Raw genomic sequence first — 22,234 nt, 5'->3', positions numbered from 1 at the left:
GCAGCTGCATTAACGTACAGTGCAGCAGGAAAATACATTTGCTGCATTTTGCTGTATTCTAGCATTAACAGGCTTATATTCTTCTACAGGGTGGCACTATTTTAACAACAAGGTTTCTTCTGTTATTATTAGAAAAGGCTTCTGCCCAAGCAGGGGTAGGCAGAAGAAGCAGCCACATTGGGGGGCTCAGGACCTGCAACAAATGCTGTTGATCTAGTTCATCGCCCATGGCTAGGGGGTGTATTTTGGCCTTTTCGACTTGGGTGGTAATGGACTTTGTCCCGTCTAAGTCTAGTTCCCTTTTACATCCTCCATAAGCTCACAAACCGCGCCCTTTCCCTCTTACTTCCATTTGTTTGGAATGAGCGGCGCATGTTAGTTGCAGGCATGCGCCCTGCTCTATGCACACTACAAGCCCCATAGTTCATAGTCCATCTCAGAAGCGAGTAGGAGAGGGTGGCTACATTTCTACACACAGTGGGAACATGGAGAACGAATTAAGCCACCAACTGGAAAACAGATCACAGCAGCAAAAAAAATGAATTTGGAGATTTGGAGGAGGCTGAGAGTGGGCTCGTCTGTGTTATGAATACAGTATATTCTTGAAAATATTTTTTTTTTCTAAATCAGAGTTTAGTGTCACTTTATGGGCTTCCTAAATCTTATATGGATACACATGGAGTAGTATAGTAAATGATTCATTTGTTCTTTATTGTAGTCCTTATTTACACGGCAAATAACCATTCACACACAACATGTAGAGCTGTCCCCTCTTTATTCACTCTTTTGGTTTCTTCTTGTGGAGTCGAGCCTGTAGTTCTTGCATCATCCCAGGGTGGGCCCCTCCAAACCTGTTCATAGAAAGAGGGGAGAACAAAGTCAGGTGAGCAATGTAATTGTAACCTCTTGGATCTCATAGCCTCCAAGTCTAAGCTTCACAAATTCAGCTTCTGAATTGTACTCTACTGCACAGATTCTTACCATTTCTTATCACTGGGGCTATGTGATTATTTAAATCTGACCTCCAGCCTTCCCTTCAGTCTTGCACATTTGTACAGACTCCTCTCCTGTACTGAAAGTGCTTACTCTGATTTCACTGCATACTGTGAGCTTCTCCCAATGTGCATCACAAGCTGCAGCAAGTCAGAGAGAACCTGCATCATTTCCTGGTGGGAGAACATCCAGCATCATGTAGCACTTTCCTTCCCAAACTTACTGTCTCTGGCCCTCCCCTTTTATTAATTGGATTTTAGTTCTTTCAAGAATGGAGGCTCAGCATCACATGTGGGCCTTATCTAAGCCCATAGAGCCTGCCTAGGAACAACCACTCCTCAAGGCATCACCCCCATAGTCCTTAGGCATTAAAGCGGTAGTAAACCTCACCTTTTTAGAAACAAAAGAAAAAAACCCTGCAAGACAATGGCGTAATATGCTAGTATGCATTGCATACTAGCACATTATGAAATACCTTAGAATGAAGCCCTCCAGAGGCACGTTGTCACCACTAACAGGACTTCTCTCTGTCTTCCTTCTGGGTTCAAGTGCTCCCGGTATTCGATTGGTCGAGCCACGATGACATCACTCCTGCGCATGCACGCGAAAGTCACGGCTGCAGCACTGAGCTCTGAAGGAACTGTACGGGTATGTCGTCCCTTCAGAGCGCATCCACTGATGACGTCATTGGCTGCATGCAGTGTGAATATCTCCTAAACAGTGCAAGTTTAGGAGATATTCACTGTACCTACAGGTATACCTTATTATAGGCTTAGGCTACTTTTTTTAAAAATAGCGCCTGCAAAGCACCTGTAAAGAGCCTCTCCTGTCACTCGGTGCGCTTGTGGGACGTTAAATAAAGTCCTGCAAGCAGCATCTTCGAGGCGCTTTTGGAGCGGTGTGTGACGCCCCTGTGCCTCAGTGTGATAGTGCCCTAACCTGTAGGTACACGTAAAAAAAACTTTACTACCACTTTAACCTGTAAAAGAGAAATATGGATTCTTTTTTAATCATACTTACCTTTGTGGATGCAGCATCGGTCCCCCACCAGCTCTAACACTGAGAACAGAGCGATCAAACACTGCTGATTGCTTGGTTCTCAGGGCCCTCTGCTCTTTCCCCCTTGCTTACTGGAGCGCTGGGCTGTGGAGGGGTGGGAGCAGCTGGCTTATGCTCTCAGCGGTTTTCTGAGAGGCTGAGCCAGGTGGCGGTCCAGGCATGTGAGCAGATCCTGACTTCATTGTTGCGATCTTTCCCAAGCCTGCATCGGCTCTGTGACATCAGCTGACAGCAGGCTTCAGCACGCTGTCAGCTGAAAACGGGTCACAGGAGTGCAGAACAAACTGCTCTCCTGTTATCCACAGTACAAGTACAGCCAAACGAGCTTTGGCTGTTCTTCTCCTTTAACTAAAATATCAATTTTGGATAACTGACCCTATAAATAAACTGTGCTCTACACAGAGTCAAGAAAAACTTTCTTTCAATAGTCACAGTTAGAATCCCTGCTTCTGGCTTTAACTAAAAGTATTTATATTTTGGCCCCATTAGGGTTTCCCCAATGGAGTTAAATTATGGAGGAAGCTGAGGGAATTTCACACTCATCATTATGATTGGAGAAGTTTTCTTTTTCATTGTTTGTCACAAGGAAGGTGAAATCAGTGTTTGCAGCAATTTGGTTACTTGCCACTCACTATATATTTAGCAGTAATATCTGAAAATGACATGGTCAGTCTACTTTCACAGTGGTATTTGAATGTATACAAATTACAAAGCTATCTCACAGTTGTGGTACAGTAATGGGGTCTACATGTGGTCATTATTGAGGGATCAGTAGGTTCCCATTATTGCACCACCATGTTTGAGAACAACTACTGAAGTGGAACAGTGCTAAATATTTCTTTGTCTATTCTAAAATAGACCAGTAGGATTGAGTAGTCACTGGTAAAGCAGCATAAGGCTTGGTTCACACTGTGTGAACCAAGCTGGGGTTCCTGTGCGTCCCCGTTCACCGTTTCAGGTCTGCATTCGGTTTGAATTTTTGGCTGATCTTGAACCTTAAACGGACCATAAGACGCACAGGACTCTTCTTCAAACCTCTCTGCAGCTGTCCCGGAGCTGTGTGAACCGGCTCCATTGAGAGCCAGCCACAGTCTCCTGACAAGCAAATTGGATGCGAGGAAACCCGCATCCCATTCGCACTAGTGTGAACCCAGCCTGAGCCCAGTGTTTTAGCAAAAGTGGTCCAGCAGCTTTCAAGCCCAACTCCAGGAAACCTAAAAATTGTGGCTCTGCACCTTCACTTCAAGGGTTAACTGCTTATTTATTCTTACCTGATCCTACGCTCTCCCCTGGCAGACAGCATTCCCCTATACTCCAGGGGTGGACTGTCCATCAGCGTCATCACATTCAATGCTGGGCTATCGATCCTGCTAGATGACATAAGGGCCTTAGACCAATGGATTATGGTGTTCAGCTTTAAACTCCTCCAGGATAGCCATGTAACTACACCATACTGGTTCCATATTTCCAGGAACAAGGAATTATGATAAGAAAAACTAAGGATAGTGATGGGACTGTAAAGTGGTATCTCCAGGGCTTTTTTTCAGGGGGAACTTGGTTCCACCACCTCTGGCTCAGACCCTTGGGGGGGTCTGGTCACCACAATCACTTGTAAACACAGAAGTTTCTGTATTTACAAGTGACAGCTCTGCACAAGTGACAGCTCTGCACTCTGTGTGTAACCCCCTGAACTCTGCACTCTGTATGTAATGCAATCCTGGTATTTAAGACCCTCCTACTGTTTGTGAAATTTGACTGATCGCACCCACTATTTGATGTGATTTGGAGGGTGTGTGTGGGTGGAGGGGTTTTAGGAAGTCGTGGTTGAGTTCCAGCGCCTATTGTTTGAGAAAAAATGCCCTGGGTATCTCCATTTTTACAATAGCATGGAGATATATGAAAGGAAGACAAGTTAGCTATCATTATAGTTTAGCAGCATTATCTTCATGCAGGAAAATTATGTGGCTTGTCTTTCAATCCTGGCCACTCCTTGCACCTATTTAGAGGATAACAATACTTTTACATAATTTGGGGACAACCCCCCCCCTTTCCATCCCATATATAACTCCTACTACAGACGTCGGATCTTCCAGCGTACTAGCTAATGCTGTTCATGGCAAGAGATGTTTCTTTCATTGCCGCTTAAACAGAAAAGCCATATATACGCAATATGCAACAGCCCAGGAGCTTAGAAAGCAGGACCACCAAAGCTAACGTAAACCGCAGTCCATGAAGAATGTTGCTGGCTGATTCGAGATCTGTAGTAGAGGGTATAAATGGGATGAGTGGGTGATGGAGGACACTTAGACCAAAAATTATGTTAAAATATTTCTATCCTTTATATATAATAATATGTATAATCTCATTTGTTACATATTTAAAAGGCGGAAAGTAGCAATACCAAATTGTAACCAACAGGTGTCACTGTTGTTTTAAAATTTCTCTAGTTCAGGGCGAACTGCAGCAATAATACAGTTGACCCCTGGAAAGTCGCGGTTCAGAGTTTGCGGCCTCAGTCATTCGCGGATTTTTCCTTAGAATCGAACTAATAATGGTCCACGGAAACCGCAAATATCCTCCGCAATTTTTTTTTTTTTTTTCAAATATAAGTTTTTTTTATTAAGTACGCACAAAGGGAGAAATCCCATCATTACAACAAAAGTATAGATGTCATTACACATGAAATACAATGTGTTTGAGAACATTAAACATGTTGTATCAATATCATCAACACATGTATGGGATATTCATGTATATCAGTTTATATGTGAATATGGAAAGTGACAGGAACCTCCCTAAATCTTTTTCCCTCCGCAATTTTTTTTTATGGCTTTTTCATGGGAATAAATAATTTTTCATGCGTTTTAACGCTAAGTTATTAGGAACAATATAATTTACTAATTTTGTAACATAAACATTACCGTAAATTCAGCTAAACTATAAAAAAAGGGATTTTTTTTTACCACACCCAAAATTTGTGGTTTTTGTACAACAATAATGCCCTGTACACACGATCGGACATTGATCGGACATTCCGACAACAAAAGCCATCTGATTTTTTCCGATGGATGTTGGCTCAAACTAGTCTTGCATACACACGTTCGCACAAAATCCGATCGTTCTGAACGCGGTGACGTAAAACACGTACGTCGGGACTATAAACAGGGCAGTAGCCAATAGCTTTCGTCTCTTAATTTATTCTGAGCATGCGTGGCACTTTGTGCGTCGGATTTGTGTACACACGATCGGAATTTAAACGATCGGATTTTGTTGTCGGAAAATTTTATATCCTGCTCTCAAACTTTGTGTGTCGGAAAATCCTGACAGAAAAAAGTCCGATGGAGCCCACACGATTGGAATTTCCGACAACACAATTCGATCGCACTTTTTCCGTCGGAAAATCTGATCATGTGTACAGGGCATAACTGTACAACAATACTCTTTTTTTGGGTAACCCCTTGCAAAGCACCCCCTTCCCCCCAATGTTGAAGGGGCTGTAGAGGCTTTGCCCCTTAACATGGGAATACCAGCCAATATGCCTGGTGTGCTGGGTATATCTGGAGAAGTGAGGACAATCTTTTTTTACATTTTTGTTAAATTTTGTTTAAAAAATTGGTATTGATACTTTACACCACTAAATATATAACAAAGGTGGTTGTACAAAGGATAGAAAAAACTTTTACATATTTGTTGGGCTAAGTGTCCTACCTGACCCAAAATATAAGAGCTGAACCTGTATTATATCCACAGGTTTGGCAGTCTCCAAAAGCTGGTGGCAGACTCCAGAGGGTTGATGGTGTCTTTCTCTCAAACCCATTCACTATCATTTGGGAGATGGTTGATTGCTGCCCTATACCCGGAAGCACACAGGAAGAAGTGGCAGAGGAGAGCTGGCAATGTATCACTGAGTCTAGGGACCCCTTTGCAAAGACACAGTCACTTTGCTCTAAATTAGCAAGGTGACGGTAGCTACTTAAAGTAGGACACCAGAGAAACTCGAAGAGGCTGGTTTAAAATGGAAAGAGAAAAGGACGGCTGTGAGGGCCATTACATGTTTTCTTCCAATCTGCGATTTGCCTTTGAAATGCAAGATTGGATTTACAGCAACTTTGGCTAATACATGGAAATTGGAGAAGTTTTTATAAACGAGGCACTTTTCTATGCTTTAACCAATAACAACCAGTGACACAATACCATTAAGCTATACTGTATGTTTTTACAGTTACTGACAGTCAATAGAGTTACTACCCTTTGGTAGCCTTGTTTATCCCTCTTTTAGTGATCCATGATTTTAGCTTTTATGCTTACCCAGCATGCTTTAGGAACCCCTTCTTTGGCTTGATCAGTTCCTCTGAGGCCTTCTTCTCCTCCCTAGATTCCCCTTCATGGTGCGATGGCGCAGGAGCTGGGGTCATATGTGCTCCTGCTTCCCTTTGGGGTGGCTCAATGGGCTGCTCCTGCTTCCCTTTGGGGCGACGAACAGAGGACTTTCTGCGTAACATTGGCTCTGAGGTGGTACCCTCATCCCTGGGTTCCTCAGCAGGGTGCAATAATTCAGGCTTTGGGGCCACAGCTGGTGAAAGTATGGGTATCCCCCCCAAAAAATGTGGAACTCCCATTTTTAGTGGCATTATCACTGGTGGTATTGATTTAACTGGCTCATCTTCAAATGCCACTCGATGCTGCCCCTGATGTTGATGAATTGAGGACTCTCCAATTAATATCTGCTCTGAAATGGTACTGTCATTCCTAGGTTCTTCGGTGGGGTGTGGTGACTCCGCAGATGTGATCAATGGCAATGATGGCTCCTCCTGAAATGTCACTGGACGTGGCCCCCTTCGTCGAATAGTGGACTTTCTACGTAATAACGGCTCTGAGGCATCACTCATCTCTGTAGCTTCTTCGCTGGGATATGAGGACTCAGGAGCTGGTGACATACCCATATTTAGTGGTGGGAGTGCTGATGAACCAGCCAGCTCTTCCTGAAACGTCGGTTGATGCTGCCCCCGTCGACGAATAGAGGACTTTCTATGTAATAACGGCTCTGAGGTATTACTCATCTCAGTAGCTTCCTCAGTGGGATAAGATGATTCGGGATCTGGTGTTACTCCCATATTTAGTGGTGGGATCACTGACGGATCAGCCAGCTCTTCTTGAAACATCACTAGACGCTGACCTGGGCGTCGGCGAACTGAGGTTTTTCTGAGGAGGAGAATGCGGCTTTTCTGTGCACTGACATCCAGGATACTGTGGAAGGGCTAAGCAGAGAAATGACTTCATGAGAGACCAGTTGACCATATCATAAATAATTATTAATAAATAAATCAGCAGGTTTTTAAATATAACTGTAGGACAGGATTATGCAGAGCAATACAACATGTGCACTGTGATATGGTACATGCTCCTAACTACTTACTGCATAGAACTGTAGAGAAGCCATTAATTCCCTACTTTATACTAGAGGCGAGTTTCCGGTTCGGGGTAACTCCTGCGGGTTCGAGATTCATGGTCAGTGAGTGAATTTATGTGCAGATTCAAACGGGAACATTTTTTAATGGCCTTTGAACTATGGGCAGCAGGCTTGGAAGGACCAATAAGATGGCTTTTGGCTAAGCCAGCCCCCTCTCTATAAAAGTGGAGTTGGAACCGGTTGTATGGAAAGTATAGGGAAACCAGACAAACCTCAGGGGAGGGATTAGGGCAGTTAAGAAACTGTACTTTAAATCTGATTGCTAGCTCTTTAGACAATCAACCCATTTGTTGTGTTTTTTATTATTATTGGAGACTTGTTTGTCTTTTATTCTATTTTGTGGTTGATTTGAGGTCAGCAGTCACTTTTAGCTGCCCTCCCATCCAACTTTTATTTATTTACATATTTATTTATTTATTCATTTATTTATTCTTTTGTTGCAAGGTTTCGCTTCAAAAGAAAAACAAGATATTTTGGGGGTTTCTGTGAAAATTGTACTGTTCAGTAACATCACATACAGCTTTAAGGCATTCCCCAAGCATGTTGTTTCAAGGATTTGTGTATTTTCAATGTTTGCCTCAAATTAAAGACAAATTGGGCAATGCCATGGAGGACATACATTGGTACATGTCCCCTATGACATTGCACAGCTTTCCATGCCTTTTGTTTTTTGACAATAGTTTGCCTATTGTCCCTAAAAAGGCCACAATTTAACAAGATTTGCCCTCATAGACTTCTTTAGGATTTGCCTCTTAGTTCTGGTTCATCAAACATTAAACAAAATTAGCCAAACCTTTGGCAAAACCAACCCGGGGAGATTCGCTCAACACCACTATATACCAGTGGGGTTGGTATATTTAGCAAACAGAAGCTTCTACTTGTCTAAGATCAATGTTCACAAAGCTCACCACTTTGGTGTCTAAATCATCCTCTTCTTGCACAGCTGGCTCATTTGACATTTCCATTTCATCAACTAGAGTTTGCTCTTGACCTCTGGTGATGTCCGCATGACATGATGTCTGTTTTATTGGTGGATATTCCTCCTTGATGCTGTGTTCTCTGTTTTCATACTCAACTTCATTCAAGTAGATTGTGGTGGTTTCTTCATTAGTGGATGATTGCACTTTATTTATGTCCACCTGGATAAGACCAGTTTGTGTTTGAGACTTGATATCTATCTCTGGCCCACAGAGCTCCCTTGTTAAAGAATTTTCACCATTTGCTGAAGTGTTGATGATGTCCACATTCACAGCTTCTTCTAATGCACTTGTGTTAATGACCACAGTTCCGAAAACAGAATCTTGTTGGCTGACATAACCCTCAATTTGACTGGGTTCATGAGTGAATCCAAGATTTTCTATAGAAATTACCTTCTGTTCATTGTCCACCTCTTCTTCCACAGTGGAGTTCTCTAATCTGACATATTCTTCAGTTGCATACACAGAGTTACCTGAAGTTAGATGGGATGCTTTTTCATCTTCTTCTTCTTCCACCCTGACATCTGACTCTACGAGTTTGATAGAAGATGAAAAGTTTGCAGTCTTAATATCGAGATCTGCTGTAATCACAGACTGAATTTCTAACAAAAGATCTTTGCCTGTCTCATCATTTGAGTCTGAAGTGGATCTCCAGTTGTCAGTGGGACCTTCTAAAAGTGATCCAGAAGAACTATCAAGATCCTTGCTAATTTCTGAAGCTTGCTCTTCACCATAAGCACTTAACTGGTCTTCGGAAGAAACCGTTACTTTTCCGTTTAAATCATCCACTATTTCAGGAAACCTACGTACTGTGTGATCTGGGCTAAGCATATACTGAATTTCCGACAAGAGATCAAGTTCTTTGGGTGCTTTAGAGTTGTTTTCAACCTCAAAATCTGCTAATTCTGTCACCTCTAAAACACTATCCAAATTAGATGCTGTAATATGTGAATCATACAATACACTCTCCATTTTTTGTGTGTCTAACGTGGCATCGGTTCCATCTGATGACACACTGATGCTTTGGTCTAATAGACTTGAGTAGATGGTAGAGTTGATATCTGATAATAGGTCTAACTCTTTTTCATGACTTTGAAAGATTTTGTCTAATTGGTTTTCCTGTTCCGCAGTAGTGTCTAGGACAATAGTGTGGCCTGTGCTAGTATTCTGAGCCACCGCATTGATGGCCTGATGAGAAAATCCTTCATCTTCATAACTTTCTTTAAGGAGTTCTTTATTATCTTGCTCAAGCTGAGGTTCATATTCCTCAATGACTTTAATATATGCCTTGTTCGTATTATTTGAAAAATCATGCTTTTCTTCTGTGTGATCTTTATCTTCATCTGTTAGAAAAGCATTTTTTAACACAAACTGCTCTTTAATCACAAACTGTTCCTTGGGTTCAAATTCTACTTCCGTGGGAGCAATTTTGGCCTTGCTATCTTCTTGTGATTTGCTAGTTTCTATCTGAAAATCCTCACAGAGGTTTTTATCATTATGCTCCTCAGTTGTATGTTCTTGCAGGTCCTCTACTTCACAGGTGGATATTTTACTGTCGGATTGGTTCTCTGTTTTTAGACTTACTTCTTTAAAGAAATCTCTGTGTTCTTCAGATAATTTGTCTTCCTGCATCTGGTCATTGCTTGATTTCTCTACTTGGTAAGCTTCAACTGTAACCACAAACTGCTCTTCAGTTAAATATTCAACTTCTCTGTGGCCAGCCTTGAACTTGCCGTCTTCATTTGATTCGTTGGTCTCTGGCTTAAAATCTTCATGTGTGTAGTCATTATCTTTCCTCTCACCTGACTGTTCTTGTATTTCACAGGTAGTTGTTTCATTGTGAGATTCACTTGCTGCTTGAAAATGTGTATCTTTAATGATCCCACTCAATTCTTCTGATTCTAGACTATCCCTTAGGATATCATCAGCAATGGATATACATAACTTGATCACTGATGCACTTTGTTCTGTTCCATCAAGATCTTTATAATTTATTTCATCACTTTCTTTGGAAATTGTTTGGAGTAATCCATCTTCTTGCAGCTGATCAGTGCTGGACCCTTCTATCTGAGAAGTTTCATTAGGGACCTCAAATTGTGTCTCAGAAACAAGCTGTTCTTTGGTTATATTTTCTGCTTCTAAGCAAACAGCATTGACTTCATTGTCATTTCCTTGTGATTTGCTGGTCTCTGTCAATGAAACCTCAAATATGTGGTCATCATTGTTCTCCCCAGCTGTGTGTTCTTGTTGTTCCTCCACTTCACACATGGAAGTTGCCCTGTATGATTTACTCTCTTGTAGTAAACCTGCTTCTGTAAGGACCTCTGTGAGATCTTCAGATCCTATAACGTCTCTTATCTGGACATCCTCAGAAAATGATGTACATATTTCATTCTCTAATGCACTTAGCTCTGTTTCATACAATTCTTTGGGCCATAAGTTATCACTGTCTCTGGAAACTGGTTCTCTAAGTAATTCTTCTTTCAACTGATCATTGCTGGATCCCTCTGCTGGGCAAGGTTTATCTGTGACCACAAACTGCTCTCCAGTTAGAAATTCCACTTCTACGTGGCCAATCTTTTCTTTGCTATCCTCTACTTGTAATTCACTGGCATCTTGCTGGAGATCTATGTATGTATATTCAGAATTTTGCTTAACAGCCATGTTGGCTTGTACTTCACAGGTAATTGATTCATTGTGAGATTCACATTCTGATGTAAAATTTACATCTTTGGAGATCCCACTGATTTCTTCTGACACCAGATCCGCTCTTATCAAGTCATCTTCAACAATTAATGGACACATCTCAACCATTGATGTGTTTTGCTCTGTTTCATACAGTTCTTGGTGTCTTACTTCATCAATGTATCTAGCAATTGGTTGTTCTTGTAATCTGTCTTCTTGCAACTGGTCGTTGCAGGATACCTCTGTCAAAGAGCCTTCATTATGGACCACCAACTGCTCTTCAGCTACCAACTGCTCTTCACATAAAAATTCTACTTCTATATGACCAATCTTGACTTTGCTATCTTCTTCTTGTGATCCCTCTGTTGTAGAACCTTCATTGGTAATCACCAATTGCTGCTCAGCTACTAACTGCTCTTTTTCTATGTGATCAATTTTGACTCTGTTAACTTCTTCTTGTGGTTCCTTGGCATCCAACTGGATTTCTTCATGAGTGTAGTCATTATTTTGCTTTTCATATCTTTGTTCTTGTATTTCATATGTAGTTGTTTCATTGAGGGATATACTTTCTGTTTTAAAATCAGCATCTTTAATGACCTCGCTGCATTGTTCTGACACCAAACCCTCTGTTATCAAGACATCCTCAACAACCGATGTTAATGTTTCAATCACTGATATACTTTGCACTGTTTCAAACAGCTCTTTATTGCATAAGTCATCACTGTCTCTGTAATCTGATTGGCCAAGTAATCTATCTTCTTGTAACTGGTCACCGGTGCTTGATCCCTTTATCGGAGAAGCTTCATTATCAACCTTAAATTGCTCTTCAGTTACAAAAGGTTCTTCAGTTACATTTTCTGCTTCTAAGTGATCAGTATTGCCTTCACTGTCATCTTCTTGTGATTTTCTGGTCTCTATCAATGAAACCTCCCTAATGTAGTCATTATTTTGCTCCTCAGCTGTGTGGTCTTGCAGTTCTTTTACTTCACACGTAGATGTGTCACTGTGGGATATGCTCTCTTCTTTCAAACCAACTTCACTAAAGGATTCTCTGCTTTCTTCTGATACTAGACTATCTCTCAGAACATCATTGACAATGGATGTGCATATCTCATTTACTGTTGTTCTTGGCTCTGTTACATGCAGTATATCATGGCTAACTTCATTGCTGTCTCTGAAAACTGTTTTTTCAAGTAATCTGTCTTCTTGTAAATGGTCTTTTGCAGAAGCGTCATTATCTATTTTAAATTGTCCTTCACCTACAAGCTGTTCTTTAGTTAAATGTTCAACTTCTAAGTGACCAGAGCTGACTTCACTATCATCTCCTTGTGATTTTCTTGTCTTTTTTGATGAATCCTCATATATGGAGTTATCATTTTGTTCCTCATCTGTGTACTGTTGCAGTTCATCCAGTTCACAGGTTGATGTTGCACTGTGGGGTTCACCTTCTGTTATTAAACTCACTTCTCTAAAGACATCTCTTTCTTCTTCTGATACTAAACTATTTTCTATCAGGACTCCCTCAGCAATGGATGTGCATATCTCGCCTGTTAATTTGCTTAGCTCTGTTTCATGCAATTTTTCATTACTTTCTCCGGGAACCGGTTGACTGGTTAACCTGTCTTCATAGTGCTGGTCATTCCTGGTCCCCTCTGCTGAACAAACTTTATCTTTTAAAACAAACTGCTCTTCAGTTAAAAATTCCACTTCTGTGTGATCAGTCCTGACCTGGGTATCTTCCTCTTGTGATTCTGTAGCATCTGGCTGGAAATGTTCATGTACATAGCCATCATTTTGAATTATAGATGTGTGTTCCTGTACTTCATAGGTCATCATTTCTTGGAAGGATTCACTTTCTGCTCTAAAATTCACATTGAATTCTTCTGACACGTTATTCTCTCTTTCCAAGATATCCTCAACAATTGATGTACACATCTCTATTACTGATGTGCTTTGTTCTGTTTCAAGTGGTTCTTTACGGTATACTTCATCAATGTCTCTGAAAACTGGTTGTCCTTGTAATCTGTCTTCTTGCAACTGATCATTGCTGGAAACCTCTATCAAAGAATCTTCTTTATGAACCACCAACTGCTCTTCAGCTGCAAACTTCTCTTCATTTAAAATTTCATCTTCTATGTGAGGGATACTGATCTGGATATCTTCTTCTTGAGATTCTCTAGCATCTGGCTGGAACAGTTCATTTATGTGTTCATCATTTTGAATTATAGATGTGTGTTCCTGTACTTCATGGGTCATTATTTCTTTGATGGATTCACCTTCTGCTCTAAAATTCACATCTTTTAAGTTATCATTGAATTCTTCTGACACATGATCCTCTCCTTTCGGGATATGCTGAACAATTGATGTATGCATCTCTATTACTGATATGCCTTGTTCTGTTTCAACCAGTTTTTTATGGCATACTTCATCACCGTCTCTGAAAACTGGTTGTCCTTGTAAATTGCCTTCTTGCAACTGGTCATTGCAGGATACCTCTATCAAAGAATCTTCTTTATGGACCACCAACTGCTCTTCACTAAAAATGTCTTCTTCTATGTGACCAACCCTGACCTGGATATCTTCTTCTTGTGATTCTCCAGCATTTTGCTGGAAATGTTTATGTATGTAGTCATCATGTTGAATTATAGATGTGTGTTCCTGTACTTCAGGGGTCATTAATTCTTTGATGGATTCACTTTCTGCTCCAAAATTCACATCTTTAAAGATATCATAAAATTCTTCTGACACTTGACCCTCTCCTTGGGAGATATGCTCAACAGTTGATGTACATATCTCTATTACTGATGTGCCTTGTTCTGTTTGAACCAGTTCTTCATGGCAGACTTCATCACTGTCTCTGAAAACTGGTTGTCCTTGTAATCTGCCTACTTGCAACTGGTCATTGCAGGATACCTCTATCAAAGAATCTTCTTTATGGTCCACCAACTGCTCTTCACTTAAAATGTCTTCTTCTATGTGACCAATCCTGACCTGGATATCTTCTTCTTGTGATTTTCTAGTATCTGACTGGAAATGTTCATGTATATAGTCATTATTTTGAATTATAGATGTGTGTTCCTGTACTTCATGGGTTATTATTTCTTTCATGGATTCACTTTCTGCTCTAAAACTCACATCTTTTAAGATATCATTGAATTCTTCTGACACTTGACCCTCCTCTTTCGGGATATGTCCAACAATTGATGTATACATCTCTATTATTGATGTGCCTTGTTCTGTTTCAACCAGTTCTTTATGGCATACTTCATCACTGTCTCTGAAAACTGGTTGTCCTTGTAATTTGCCTTCTTGAAACTGGTCATTGCAGGATACCTCTATCAAAGAATCTTCTTTATGGACCACCAACTGCTCTTCACTGGAAATGCCTTCTTCTATGTGACCAACCCTGACCTGGATATCTTCTTCTTGTGATTCTCCAGCATTTGGCTGGGAATGTTCATATAAGTAATCATCATTTTGAATTATAGATGTGTGTTCCTGTACTTCATGGGCTATTAATTCTTTGATGGATTCACTTTCTTCTCTAAAATTCACATCTTTTAAGATATCATTGAATTCTTCTGACACTTGACCCTCTCCTTTCGGGATATGCCCAACAATTGATGTATACATCTCTAAAACTGATGTGCCTTGTTCTGTTTCAACCAGTTCTTCATGGCATACTTCATAACTGTCTGTGAAAACTGGTTGTCCTTGTAATTTGCCTTCTTGCAACTGGTCATTGCAGGATACCTCTATCAAAGAATCTTCTTTATGGACCACCAACTGCTCTTCACTTAAAATTTCTTCTTCTATGTGACCAATCCTGACCTGGATATCTTCTTCTTGTGATTCTCCAGCATTTGGCTGGGAATGTTCATGTATGTAGTCATCATTTTGAATAATAACTGTGTGTTCCTGTACTTCATGGGTCATTAATTCTTTCATAGATTCACTTTCCCTTGTAAGATTCACATCTTTAAAGATATTATTGAATTCCTCTGACACTTGATCCTCTTTTTTTAGGGTCTCCTCAACAAATGATGTACACATCTCCACTACTGATGTGTTTTGCTCTGTTGCAAACAGTTCTTTATGGCATACTTCATCACTGTCTCTGAAAACTGGTTGTCCTTGTAATCTGTCTTCTTGCAATTGATCATTGCAGGATATGTCTATCAAAGAATCTTCATTAAGGACCATTAAACGCCCTTCATCTACAAGCTGCTCTTCATTTAAAATTTCTACTTCTGTGTGACTATTCTTGACTTTCCTGTCATCTTCTTCTTGTGATTCTCTGGCATCTAACTGGAAATCTTCATGTGTGTAGTCATCATTTTGCTGCCCAGTTGTGTGTTCCTGTATTTCATAGGTAGTTGTTTTGTTGTGGGATTCACTTTGAGATTTAAAATTAGCATCTTTAAATATATCACTGCATTCTTCTGGCACTAAACCCTCTCTTATCAGGACATCCTGAACAATTGATGTACGTACCTCATTCAGCGATGCATTTTGATCTGTTTCATATGATTCTTCAGGGCATTCTTCACTACCGTCTGTGGGAGCTAGCTGTCTAAATGAGTTGCCATCTTGCATCTGTTCAGTGAAATGTCCTTCTGTCAGAGAAGCTTCATTACCAGAACCATACTGCTCTTCAGCTACCCACTGTTGCTCTGTTAAAAGTTCTACCCCTATGTGACCAGTCTTAACGTTGCTATCTTCTTCTTGTGGTTTGCTGGTCTCTGGTGGAAAGTCTTCATGTTTGTAGTCATAACTTTGTTTCTCAGTCATGTGTTCTGGCTGCTCTTCCATTTCATTGGTGGAGGTTTTATTATTGTGTTCACTTTCTCCTTCAAAATTTGCATCTCTGAAGACCTCTTTGTGTTCTTCTGATGGTGGACCATCTCTTAATTCGACATCTCCCACCAATGACATACATATTTCATCCACTGACGTGCTTAGCTGTGTTCCATGCAAATTTTCGGGGTATCCATCATCACCATTTCTGGAAACTGGTTGTCTGAGTAGTGTGTCCTCTTCAAACTGGACAATGCCGGATCGCGTTTGCTCTTCAAAAGACTTCAGAACATCTTTTGCGTCTGATAAAAAGGTTTCGTCTTGAACCTCTTTTCCATCCTGTTCACTTTTGATAATCTTATCAGTTTTCAGTATACTACATTGAACTAAGGTAAGATCATTCTCAGCTGATGCAGTCTCTGTTATGTCCCTATGGGCTGAATAATGAATTATGTTTTCAAGCTGTTTGTTATCAGTGTCCTCAGTTGGGTAGTCTTGACCAAGGATTGCCTGTTCCAGAAACAGGATATCAGTCTGCTTTTGCTCATCTGTGAAATCTTTTGGTAAACCAACATTCTTTGTATCTAATGTGTCACTTGATTGTCTAATATCATCTATAGATTCTTTCACATGTGTGGGGTCACATTCTAGAAGATCTTTCCTATCTTCTAATAGGTATTCTACCTGGTACTTTTCTTCCTCTAAGAAAGAGTCCTCTTTTCTTACAGTCTCTTCCGTGCCATCTGAGGCAGCAAGAGATTCCTTTTCTGATTTGTTCACTGTTTCTCGCAAAGCATGTGACTCGTTTTTATTTTCCGTAAAGAGTGTTTGCTCAAGATTTACATTGTTAATATTGGACTTATCTCGATTTCCAGCAGACTCTGTTTCAAATGAAAGTGTTTCTTCACTGGAAGGAATGTGATCCAAATGTTCTTCTTTTGATCTGCTATCTGTTGCAGTCGCAAATGACTCCTCCATTTTGAAATCCACATGCACATTTTGGTCGGTCACGGCTCCCAAGGAATCACATCTCTCACCATGCTCTGCTTGAGCTGGGTATTCATCATACCACACTGTTTGACCCTCGTTTAATCCATTCGTCTCTTCTTCCTCACTGGTTGACTGTCCATCATAATGACTATCATAGCTGCAGGTGGTACCTCCAAGATAGTTCCCTTCTCTTTCTTTGCTAGGAGACTCACCCAAGTCTTTTATTATGTATGAACTTCCTAATTGTTCACGATCTTCTCCTGGTTGCAATTCCCCTTCAAGAATTTCATCACAAACCATCTGAAGTGTATTTCTCGATGCACGTTCAGATTTTTTGAATAAATCTTCTGTACTTGGAGAAAAGTGAACCCTTCTCTTAATCTTTTGTTTTTTGGAAATATTAGGCTGCCTCTCAGATTCCTTAAATTGATGTTTTTCCTCCTGTTTTTCTGTCAGATGCCCTTCTATACCCTGTACGTCTTCCTTGTTGGTAGGTTTGCTTAGGTCCTTTGCTGAAACTTCCTTCCCTTCTTCCTCAAAATTTCTATTGCTTTGTCCAAACACCAAAGATTGTGTTTTTATGGTTTCTTCTTCCAAATTGGTTTGTTTATTTTCATTCTGTTCTAAAAAAAAATTGCTTTTTGTTAATGACACATCCACAGATGTCAGATTCTCCTCTGTGTACCCTAGGTCTGTGGATAAGATCGACGCTGGCATTGAACCTAAAGTTTCATCAAGATCGCGTAGGTTATCAGAGCCTTTTTGATCCTCAACTTTTTGAAATAAATCACAGTGCTTTGCTAAGCGGTTGGCTGTCTCCAGTAGGTCTTCCAATGTCTTCCTGCTATCTCCTCCTTGGCTGGAAGAGCTTTCTGGTTCATCCACCGGTGTTACCAGTTTCTTGTTGTTTTCAATCACATCTAAAATGGTATCAACATCAAACTCCAATGTGACCGTAGAATCTATAGACTCCTCCAATACCTGTGCTTCTTGTTCAGTAGCTATGCTATATTCCCATTTTTCTGTTGTGATTTCGATAAGACTTTTAATTTTTTCTTCCTCCTCTTGTCCAGTAGTGCCCACCAGCTGTTTCTGATCTTCAAATGAAAGACTTTGTAAGGTAATTGGCTGAAAGAGACTTTCTTCATACTGACCATCAGAAGATGGTTCTCCAGTATGTTGTCCACCTTTATAGACTTTATGCTCTGAGTTCCCCGAAGGCTCATTGTCTTCCAAATTTTCAACCCTACTTGTGAGTTCTTCTTCATACTGGGAAACTTTAATTTCACAACCAATCAATACTTTTTTTTTCAACTCTAGCAGGTCAGGAGGGTTCACCTGTTCCTGATTAACAATGCTTTGGACATTGTGGGGTATGACCACTATGTTTTTCGATTCTGTCGACTCTATAACCTTAATTTCATTGCTGCGAGTGACTTCTGCTGTTGTATGAAGAACAATATCTACGTCTTCTGTTATTTTGTGTTCCAGGTCCCGTCTTCCCCCAGGATCACTCTTTCGATGTCTCAAATCTGTTTCCTGTGTTCGATAGTCCTCATCTCCTGTAATGTAAAATGAAACAGTTTAGGGTTGATCAGTTTCTTCAACATTTTATACAGTGCTGATTTTATAACATTTTAGGAGTGGAAACCCAATTAAACAAATCTATACTCTTTCTAAAATTGTTAAAAATGTATGTCCAGCCAAAGGGTATTTTAACTTTATAACATAGTTTTTTTTTGGTTCAGTAAATTAGGCTGTGTGTAAGAGGGGCATTGTGGTTGGCTAGTTTTGGCACCCAAGCACAAGGCCCATCCCCTGCTCCAGCCCTGCTAGAACACAATCCCACCTGCTGAGATTGACCCCTATGCCATCTTATGCCCTGCTCCTCGCCATGGGCCTCCTCACGATATCCCTGGCCACAGACCCTTAAATCCACAAGAAGGAATGTCCACATGATAGTTGACTTCATTTCACTTTACTGATTTTGTTCAGGGAATGGTAAGACAGTCACATCACAAGGAAATGCATTCCAGAGTCACTTGGCATACACAGCCAATCACATAAAGTGGATGATCTGCAGCAGTCTCAGGGGAAAGCATGTGCAGCACTTTACAGCACTTTACAGCCACCTCTCTAGTTTTTCCTCTGCCCAGGATCATCAGTACTCACAGGACAGTGTTGTCTGTAGACATCTTCTAGCTGGGTACACCTCCTCCAGGAACACTCTAGGGAAGCAGTCTTACCCAGGGATTTCCAGCCTCCCCTAAAAAGCCTTTGCAATTCGCCCTAGCCCCCACCTCCATAAGGGACAGAACGACTACACCTGAATCCTCTTATGTACAGGTCCACTCCACCCGGCCTCCTGCCCAGTCCAGGGCCTACATGTGCCAGTTACATCCTCACAGGTGTGGTGTGTTTGGTTCCCATTCCCCAAGAGAATGTGTGCTCCTCCCCACCCAGCGTATACTGTATATGGGTGCTGACTCATCCATGACATCACTCTAGCTAAAAGGGAAGTTATCTCTTTCTTTTAAGGAATTTGTTACCCCAACATTTTATATTCCAGATATGTGGCTGCTGTACCATGTACTTTTATGAGAAAGTCTCCTGTTCTCTTTGTATTGCTTCCTTTGTGGGAAATCCTTGGTGTTTCTACCAGTCCTCTGGCTTTCCTATTAAAAGCTGACCACACTCAGTGATGGGGGTGAACATCCGAAGATCCCCAGAGGTTGCCCTGTTCCATAAACTACCCAATGAAGTGCCCAGGAAATCAATAAAATTGATCACATATATACTGTTAGCGGCAAGGATTACAGTTGCTCGGCAAAGGAAATTGGTTAGACATGTGCAATTCGTTTAGTTCTGAATTTGTTTTTTAATGAATTTTGACAAATTCGTTAATTCCGAAATTTCCGAATTTTTCAATGTCGGAATTCTGAATTTCCAAATTTCGAATTCCGAATTTCCCCGAATTTCTGAATTTCGGATTTCCGAATTCCGAAATTCCGAATTCCGAATTTACGAATTTTGAAATTCCGAATTTTCGACTTTCCGAATTTCCAAAATACGAATTTCAGAATTTTCGAATCTTCGAATTTCGGATTTCCGAATTTCCGAATTTCTGAAATACGAATTTCAGAATTTTCAAATTTTCGATTTTCCGAGTCTCGAATTTCCGAAATTTCGAATTTCCGAAATTCAAAAATTCGAAAATCCGAAAATTCGAAAAGCTGAAAAAAAAGAAAGAAAATCAGTAAAATGTGAAATAGTAACTAACTATTAAATTATAGGTATTGGAATTTCCTTTCAAATTTGGCTGTTAGTGAACGTGAATTTATCCGAAGTTACGAATTATCTGAAATAATGAATGCCACATCTAAACAAATAGAATGGAACAAATTAATAATAAGTAATAATAATAAAAAGGTTTTATTATTATTATTTATTATTATTAGATCGTTACGTTCCATTCGTTTAGATGCGGCATTCGTTATTTCGGATAAATTCGTATTTGTTACCTTCACTAACAGCCAAATTTGAAAGGAAATTCCAATACCTATAATTTAATAGTTAGTTATGATTTCGAATTGTACTGATTTTCCTTCTTTTTTTCAGATTTTCGAATTTCCGAATTTTCGAATTCCGAAAATACGGAAATTCGGAAATCCGAAAATTCAGAAATCTGAAAATTTGAAATTCCGAAATTCGAAAATTCGGAAATACGAAAATCCAGAAATCCGAGAATTCGGAAATGTGAAAATCCGAATTTTCGGATTTCTGAATTTTCGAATTTCTGAATTTTTGAATTTTCAAAATTTCAAAATTTCCGTAAAAAGCAAAAAAACGAATGAAACGAAAACAAACAAATTTTTTGTCAGTGCACATGTCTACAATTGGTTATTCCTCTGGAATATGTTAAAAAAAAGTTAACTGGATTATGGTTAAGGACAAACTCACTCACATAACTCCATAATAACTATAAAAAAATGTAATAAAATATGGGACCCATGGATCCGTCACATTTCGGTTCCCTAATGAGCTCTGGGCTGACCTTCTTCTCTTATTTTTTTTCTTCTCTTTTACTTTTCTTCTCTTCCCCCCTCTTTTTTGTGTTGTTTAACTCAAATATATATTGGGTTGTTAGAGCTTTATTAAGTTTTGACTTTGAAGACATTCTCAGGAGTTGGCATGAAGTTCCCCTGTTCCCCCTTATCCACTATTCCCCCTCCACCCCTCCCCCGCTTATTTTTCTGTACCATACTCAAGTTCCTGCACTCTATTGCACATGGTTACAATTCTGACTATTGATTAGAATTGTTTTCTAGTAGATAAGGTATACGTTTACAACTTCCTCATATTGTCTGTTGGACTTTCTAATCTCAGCAGATTTATCTGAAAACGTCCCATGATTATTGTTTGTTCGCTTATATTCATGGACCATGTTATTTTTGTTTATTCATATTTTCTGTATTCATGTATTTGTCATAGTGACAATCCGAGAATTGGCCTCTGCTTAACTGCTACTTTTGTTATTGCTGGATTTTTTTTTTCAATAAGAACACTGAAATATAAAAACTGACCACACTAAGCAGGAGAACACACCATGATCACACCATGGTCAGTTCTCTAGCTGTGCTGGGAACTCATCCTGCTCTCCTCTAATGATCAGACTTGTCCTGACACCCCCCCCCCCCCCCCGCTCTGCTGCACAGCCTTTCACTGGGAAGCTCAGTGTGCTTCTGCTTCTCCCCCCTCCAGCTGAGAACAGAGGGAATGTGATCAATTATTTAAAAAAAAAGGGAAAAAAAGGTATTTACAGTATCATGATTTTTCTTTTTAAATGTTTTGCCTTTCATTTCTATTTTAAACTGAATGGGTTGTTTTACAAGGTGATCGCTTACAATCACTTTACCGTTCCTTTTCATGGGTTATAATGGCAACATAGCCATCTAGTGGCCAGCCAGCTAACTACACCGGCTTACATGTGTAAAGAAAAATATAACTGTATAACATGCCAGGAACCCATTTACAGCCTGCAATCCACAGTCCCTAGCATAGTCCCTGGCATAGTCCTTGGCATAGTCCCTGGCATAGTCCTTGGCATGCCCAAGAACCAAAAAAAGGACTGATTTATTGCTTGTGTGTGCAAGAAATGGCATCACTATCTGTTTAACAGTGGTGTAATAACAGAAAAAGGGTCAGGCCTTGGTCTCAAAAGTTCGCCCTCATCAATGAATACAGTATATATATTACATGGATA

At 40.1% G+C, this 22,234-nt stretch overlaps 1 protein-coding gene across 1 annotated transcript in view; it reads right to left on the bottom strand.

The window, feature by feature from the left end:
* Window positions 1–690: 690 nt before the first annotated feature.
* LOC141148497 (uncharacterized) overlaps window positions 691–22,234 on the bottom strand; it is a 46,279-nt gene continuing 24,735 nt past the window's right edge. The window contains exons 4-6 of the mRNA XM_073636017.1: window positions 8,431–18,533; window positions 6,361–7,310; window positions 691–851 (exon numbers count right to left, since the gene is read on the bottom strand). Coding sequence (XP_073492118.1) covers window positions 779–851; window positions 6,361–7,310; window positions 8,431–18,533 — 11,126 coding nt within the window. The 3' untranslated portion in view covers window positions 691–778. The remainder of the gene's footprint in view (window positions 852–6,360; window positions 7,311–8,430; window positions 18,534–22,234) is intronic.

Source organism: Aquarana catesbeiana, linkage group LG06 (genome assembly GCF_042186555.1).
Source record: "Aquarana catesbeiana isolate 2022-GZ linkage group LG06, ASM4218655v1, whole genome shotgun sequence".
Lineage (NCBI taxonomy): Eukaryota > Metazoa > Chordata > Amphibia > Anura > Ranidae > Aquarana > Aquarana catesbeiana.
The sequence above is the reverse complement of the archived record's forward strand: the minus strand, read 5'-3'. Positions and strand labels throughout refer to the sequence as shown.